This window comes from Pinus tabuliformis, chromosome J (assembly GCF_031772625.1).
Source record: "Pinus tabuliformis cultivar Carrire ecotype Pingquan chromosome J, CPIR1, whole genome shotgun sequence".
Taxonomy (NCBI): Eukaryota; Viridiplantae; Streptophyta; class Pinopsida; order Pinales; family Pinaceae; genus Pinus; species Pinus tabuliformis.
This window is the reverse complement of record NC_142295.1, coordinates 1,107,473,905-1,107,481,265: the sequence shown is the minus strand read 5'-3', so window position 1 is coordinate 1,107,481,265 and position 7,361 is coordinate 1,107,473,905. Positions and strand designations below refer to the sequence as shown.

The window sequence follows — 7,361 nt, the reverse complement described above, 5'->3', positions numbered from 1 at the left end:
TTGCATTACAGGATTCATGTGTTGAGCTACTTCAGTGAAGTATTTTCTTTTTCAAATTTGTTATTTTCTTATGTGTTTCACAAACTTGCATGTTATCTAAATTGAATGAATTAACTGGAAATTTATTTCAGAATTTGTTTAAGTACACTCTGTCTTGAACAATTAATCATTTTAATGTTTTCTTCTGATATCCAGATCTGAGAATCCTTAATTTCTCTCCCATCCTAGTTGACCTCTTTCACTTCCTTCATAATCCGGTTTAAGGAACCCTTAATTGCTCCTTGGATCTGATTGAAAACCACTTCACCATCTAGCCTTAAGATCTGAAATTACTCAGCGACCTTTCCCTGTAAACACGATCTTTAGACCTTAATCAGTCCTGTTTTCTTGACATTTGACCTCATAGCCCAAAGGTGAAAGACATCCCTCTATCCATCTAAGTAAGTGATCCCACCACAAAATCAAAACCAGAACTCAAGTATAATCATAACTAGCCTAAATCAATTAACTAAACAAAGTTAAATCATAAAGAGAGAGCTGTCTCTAACCATTAGGAAGGCTAAATCCTAATCTCCAAAGTAGGTTTATGGTTACCTAGATATCGTTTCTTTCCTAAAAACTCTAAAGAAATTTTGGAGTGATAACAATATGAATAAATTCCTAGCATAGATCAGAGTATAGTTGTGCACAAAATTCCTACTTATCTAAATGAAAATCATGTTCATCAGCATCTTCGCCGAGTGCACCCTAGAAAGGCAATTGCTATAAAGGGAAAGGTTGAAAAACTTCTTAAGTCTGGTTTCATTTATCCTATTCCATTGACAGATTGGGCCTCAAATATTGTTCCTGTGACTAAAAAACAAGGTAATATTCATGTTTGTGTTGATTACCGTGATGTCAACAGGGCGTGTCTGAAAGATAATTATCCAACTCCTTTTATAGACTAGATCATTGATGAGTGTGTTGGGAGTAAGATTTTTTCTTTTATGGATAGTTTTTCTGGCTACAACGAGTTAATATTTTTCCTGCCAATCATCATAAAACTTCTTTTATCTATCCATGGGGAACCTTTGCCTATAAAAAATTCCCTTTTGGTCTGAAAAACACTAGTGCTACCTTCCAACGAGCAATGTCTTATGCTTTTCATGACATTAAACACATCGTTCAACCATATCTTGATGACTTACCAACACATTCTGCTAAGCGTTATGACCATCCTAACCACCTTCAAGCGATTTTTCTTCAATGTAGACACTACAATATTCGTTTAAATTCACATAAGTGTGTCTTTTGCGTCGAATCTGGTCGTCTCCTAGGGTTTTTTGTATCTAAAGAAGGCATTTGGATTGACCCCCTCAAAGTAGAGGCCATTGTGAATTTACGCCCTCCATCATATTTACACCAATTTCAGATCTTGCAAGGGAAAGCTAATTATGTTGAACTTATCAGGGATTTACTCATTTGCTAAATAAATTGATCCCATTTATTTGGGATGAAATCGCTCAAAGATCTTTCGATGCATTAAAGAACACCCTCATTAGTGCTCCTTCACTGCATCTCCCTAATTGCCACAACAATTATTTATTATACTTGGCCACAACCGACAATACTAATTCCATGGTACTGGTTCAAGATGATGATGATGGAAATGAACACGTCATTTAATACTTAAGCCAAAATCTTATTGACACCGAAACTTGATACTTAAACCAAATCTTATCATAGTAGACGAGAAACATACCTGATGGATTGTTTGGTCAGATGATGGATCCAACTGTGATCTACTATGATAATTAGAGTTGCATCAAGTTATCTAAAATTCCTATTTTTCACAATCAATCCAAGAATATAGTTATATGGTACCACCATTTACGGGACTATTTGTAGAGACGTATAATGTTGTTGCAGTACATTCTGACAAAGGAAGAACATGTTAATATTTTGAAAAAGGCCTTGTCAAGAGGGAAGTTTGAGTTCCACAAGTGTGGGATATGGGTGGTGAATAATTCCTTTCTTACTGAGAAGGAGTGTTGAAAAATGCAACAAGAAATTCTCAATTTGATTTTGCCTTGATTAAATTGAGAAAAATTGAATTTCTACATTAGCAGACAACTTGGATGATGTTAACTTGTGTGACATGGTTTGTGTCACCCAGTTTACTCAGTAAATTCAATTTGGAGGAATTAGGGTTCAATTCTGCATGTGTGATTGCTAATTTGTAGCAATCAAAGTCAGTCATCTCAAGTTGTTTTCAATTAAACTAGTTCCAACTTTTGGAGGAGCCAGTGGAAGGTCAGTTAAGCAGTGGGACTTCAATCAAGCTCATTGAATTAACTGATCAATCAACCCAAAATAGCTAATGCATGCAGAGAATTCAAGTTACCCAATTAAGGTGGAGATACCAAGGCAATGTGACATCAGTTGTAGACTAGTTTTGAGTGTACAGTTGTTGCATGCAGTGAGATGATCCACCTAAAGGAATTGCACAATTAAATTGATGGATTTTCCTAAATAATAGGGGCTAGTTCCTCAAGGAACAACACAAAGAAATATGAGCTTAAGATGGAGTAAAATTTGACTAAGTCTGGGTCAGTGGCCTTCAGTGAGGAGAGAGATAGGTTATGCACTTGTAGGGTGAGCTCAATTGAGCAAAACAATTGTAATACATCTCTATTTCATTTAATTAATGCAAGAGGAATTGGGGTTTTTAGCATATTACTTTCCCTAGATAAAAATATTTGTTGCATGTGTGTTATTTCTTCTTGCATGTTTGAAATTTTTGTTCTAAATTGTGAAATAATGTCCACAGTGTAGTAGTGTAGATTTGTGTCTTGGGATTTTGATTAAAACTTCATGAGGAGTTACTCCATGCTTAGTTACTTCAATGACCAGTTAGATTCGTTTGAATGCTCCATGCTCCAATTGTTCGATCGAGCTCTAATATTCTCAGTTGAGCTACCTAAAGACTCTCGGTTGAGCTCCAAAATGTCTCGGAGTCTATACAAATAACACAAGCATACCACAGACATAGAATTTAATAGGGAAAAATGGCTTGATTGAGCCCTATCTTTCGATTGAGGGTTTGTTTGTAACGGTCAATTGAGCTATTTTTTTTAGCACTCGAGGAACTCGATCGAGTGCTTAAATTGCTCGATCAAGCCATCTTCTTTTACCACCCAAATGAGTCCTCTATTGCAAAAAAGTGTAATGCAACTCCATGCTATCACCTATTACATATTTTATTTCAATATCAATATTATTAAAAAAATATATATTAACCATAACAAAATATTGAAATGCCCAAAAATTAAGTAATTCAAATTAGAATAACAACTAATAACAAAAAAAATTCAATATACAAAAAAAATATAATATAATAATAAAATATTTCAAACTCATTAAATTCAATCTTTCTCAATGTGCTCTTAGTTAGTGGTTAAAATTAATCTATAACATATATTTAACATATAAGTTAAATAGCCCACGGGGCTTTGGATTGACAGTGAATGAGTCCACTGTTAAGGCACTCCTTGCGATAGGTCATTGGTTCAAATCCCTGTGGGTACCTACCTACCAAAAAACATATAAATTAAATATATTTAACATATACTTTGGTTGAGATGTATAATATGTTTTTAAAATACCAGTAATACTCACTAAGTTTGGGTCTTAATCTTGTACATATAACCAATGTTTACAAACAGTTCTGGCAAGGAATAAGAAGGGAGTCACGAGTTAGTGCTAATTTCGAAACGTTAGGATCGCCTTTGCTCAAGATTCCAGGACATATAAGGTTAAGGAATGCATAACTGTGTTTATTTAAAAAAGGAAAGGAAATAGAAAAGAATGTGTAAATTGGGAAAAAATATTTTTTAATTTAATTTTGTTTTGTAACGTTGGAAAGTTAAAAAAATTAGGAATTTTTTTTTTTTTGAAAGTAGTTAGTATTTATTTGTTAAATATATTTATATTTTGATCAATTTTACATAAATAAGTTTAGAATGGTGATTTTTTAAATATGTATTTATTTATTAGATTATTTGGATTTAAATTTTTAGTGGGAAATTCCAATATGGAAATTATCTAATAGTAATCATTTTTAAAAAATGCTGAAGGTAGAAATTTTTTTGGAATCTCATTTGTTTTTCAAAGAAATTGACAATAACAATGGTTGAATCATATTTTTGATGATGGAAATAGATTAAACACCATCAAAAATCCTCTGAGCACCCAAAATTTTAAAACATAAAAACATGATATCTATAAACCAGATTTCCAAAACTGAAATTTCCATTATTTTGTATTGTGAAATAATAATTACATAGAAACAGAGCAGTAGTGATTGTTTCCCTACGTACTGCAGTGCACGGCCCCGATTCACTGAAAAGCATAAAGATTGTAGCCCACAAAATCGTATTACATTGCGGACGTGAAACAAAACTTGAATGGACGAACTTGAAAGAGACACAATTGGAATATTGGGCTTGTCACAAAGCGAATAGCAAACTTGAAAGAGACACAATTGGAATATTGGGCTTGTCACAAAGCGAATAGCAGACAGTAGGACAAATTTTCATTGCCTGAAACCAGGTTTGGCAGCTCGTCGTGCCCAATACTGTCGTCGATTATAGATGACTGTCACAAAGCGAATAGCAGACAGTAGGACAAATTTTCATTGCCTGAAACCAGGTTTGGCAGCTCGTCGTGCCCAATACTGTCGTCGATTATAGATGACTGTCACAAAGCGAATATCAGACAGTAGGACAAATTTTCATGGCCTGAAACCAGGTTTGGCAGCTCGTCGTACCCAATACTGTCGTCAGTTATAGATGCGGCTGTGAAAATTTGTAGTACACAAAATCATATTACATTGCGGACGTGAAACAAAATTTAGATGGATGCACTTGAAAAAGTCACACAATTGGAATATTGAAAGAGTCCCAAAGCCAAATTTCCATTACATGAATCCACCTCAGGCAGCCCATTGTGCCGAATACTGTCATAGGTTGTAGATGCTACTGTCTTTCCTCTGTGAAAGAACGGGATGGCAGAATCCTCTAGCTTCCGACTTGATAAAAAGGCCGAAGAAAAAGTTTTTGGTCCATTGCGCAGTGTAAACGCGGCAGCCCCAGACAAGAAATTAGCTCGTTTTGCGTTCAGGCTAGCTCTTCTCGAGAAGGCCTCTAGAACGCTCGGAACGATGAACTTCATTTGGGCTACTGTCGTTCTCCTTGGAGGCTTCGCGAAGTCATTAGAAAGTATAGACTTCTGGTTCGTCACGATAATATTGGTGGTAGAAGGTCTTCGCATCTTATGCCACAGAGGCGAGCTGGCGACCCAGGCGATAACGTGGCGGCTAGATGGTCCCGATTTCGGTCTCTCATTAATGTATATTTATTCCCTTGTGCTACAAGAACTTTCGGCATTTGCATGCATCGGCTTGTCTAGCTTCCGTATACCGAAGCAACAGCACGGGAGCCACAATAATCGGAATCGAAATCAAAATCCCGCTCTCAGTATTTTCTACTGGCTGTCCCTGGTGGAATCGTTTCTGGCTCTGCTCGGATTTGCTGTCAGACACACACTCCTGAAATTCTCATTCTCAATTTTCTCTCTTAACCCAAAAACATCATCTTCGTGGGACGAACTCATTTCCGAAAAAATGAGTACAATGTTAATATTCCTCCTCCTAGGAAAAGAATCGTACTTGGAGTTGAAACAGTGTGGCATTGCCGACCCTAAGTTCCACACGCTTCGGCGTTTTCCGTATCACACATATTGTCGGTGCATGAATGGAAGCGTTTTCGACGGCTTGAAGATGGATTTTGTGTCATACAGCGTGGAGCTGCTGCAGTCCATCGATGATAATGATCAACTGACGGGGGCTCGAGTTATGTCGGAGCTTCTGAATACATATCAGTTTGCAGAGGAGACTTTGAGGAGGATCGGAAGTATGGGAGATGTGGTGAAGAGGCTGATCGAGATGCTGAATTGGGACAAACCTCAAGAGAACGGGAAAGAGATTCGAAGAGCGGCTGCAGAGATCATCTACAAATTGGTGGAAATACCCCGAAATCGCATTCGGGTGATGGCCATCTCTGAGTCCAAGGAATCCATTGCCTCTTTGCTGTACGATAGAAACCAGATTGGAATTCATTCCAGTAAGTGCCAGGATCACTTCTCAGATAGATGCGTATATAAATACACAGATTTCACCGTGCTGGGCCTACGGATATTGAAAATCTTCGCCAACGACTCCGACAACTGCGCTATGATCGGATCCAAGAAAGGGCTACTTTGCAAAATCATCGAATTAAATGCCGAGGCGTCGGAATCGGAAATCGTAAGGCATTTGAAAATCACGCCGATTGAGAAGCTCGAAAGTCTTGCTCGCCAACAGCATGTCTCCGACAACATCGACGAAACCAGTGGCATTGAAGCTCAGCATTCCGATGATCCAAATTTACAATCGGTTTTCTTTCAGGTTTAGATTTCTCTACTTTTTAATTAATGAAAATAAAATACTGTAATAATTAATTATATGGCGCTGTCATTGTGAAATCTTCCATTAGCCTGAATCTAAAACAAGTTAAAGTGATAGTTAAAAATTCCGCATAAGTGTTTCTCTATTTTTCAATCTAATGGAGTAGTCTCATAGTTAGAGTAGCTAGACTACCCATGGAGTAGTCTCATAGTTAGAGTAGCGAAAACAAAAACGTTGTAATCAATCACCAAGGTTATCGCGCTGTGGTTGTGATTCTGGATTTAGTACTTACATCAATTTCCATTGTATTGCTGATGCACACTAAATGAGGCTTTGGGCTGCTCTGCGATCATATGAAATGTATTTTTCCGTTCGTAATGTATTTTGTTATTTATTTGGTTAGTTTTTCCCGTTAAGTATGTTGAATTTTTTTAAGATAAATTTATTTTATTTAGCGAATTTTTTTAAGATAAATTTATTTTATTTAGCTAATTTTTCTATAAAACATGTCATAATCATTAACCAAAATTTCAGTGTAACATAATTTTTTTACCTTAAAATCTTCTTTTAAAAATTATATAATTTATGATTAAATGTATTTTTTTTTAAATTTATTAAATAATGAAAAATGCCCTATCAAATATTTATCGTTATATATTAGGATAAATTTTAAATTAATTAATAATATGTAAAATTTCAAAATAATTTAATTTTTTATTAAAATATATATATATATATATATATATATATATATATATTTATTTTAAGACAATTTTATGAGATTTTCTTCTATTACCTAGAGGGAAAGTTGTTTAATTACGTAGTACAACAAGTATGGTTGGTTGCAGCACAATCCCTTACCGATATTATATATATA

General features: G+C 35.4%; 1 protein-coding gene across 1 annotated transcript; it reads left to right on the top strand.

Annotated features, from left to right (window-relative positions):
* Nucleotides 1-5,044: 5,044 nt before the first annotated feature.
* Nucleotides 5,045-6,490, top strand: LOC149230928 (uncharacterized). Its single transcript, XM_089381473.1, has one exon. The coding sequence runs from the start codon at nt 5,045-5,047 to the stop codon at nt 6,488-6,490; it is 1,446 nt and encodes a 481-aa protein (XP_089237599.1).
* Nucleotides 6,491-7,361: the final 871 nt, after the last annotated feature.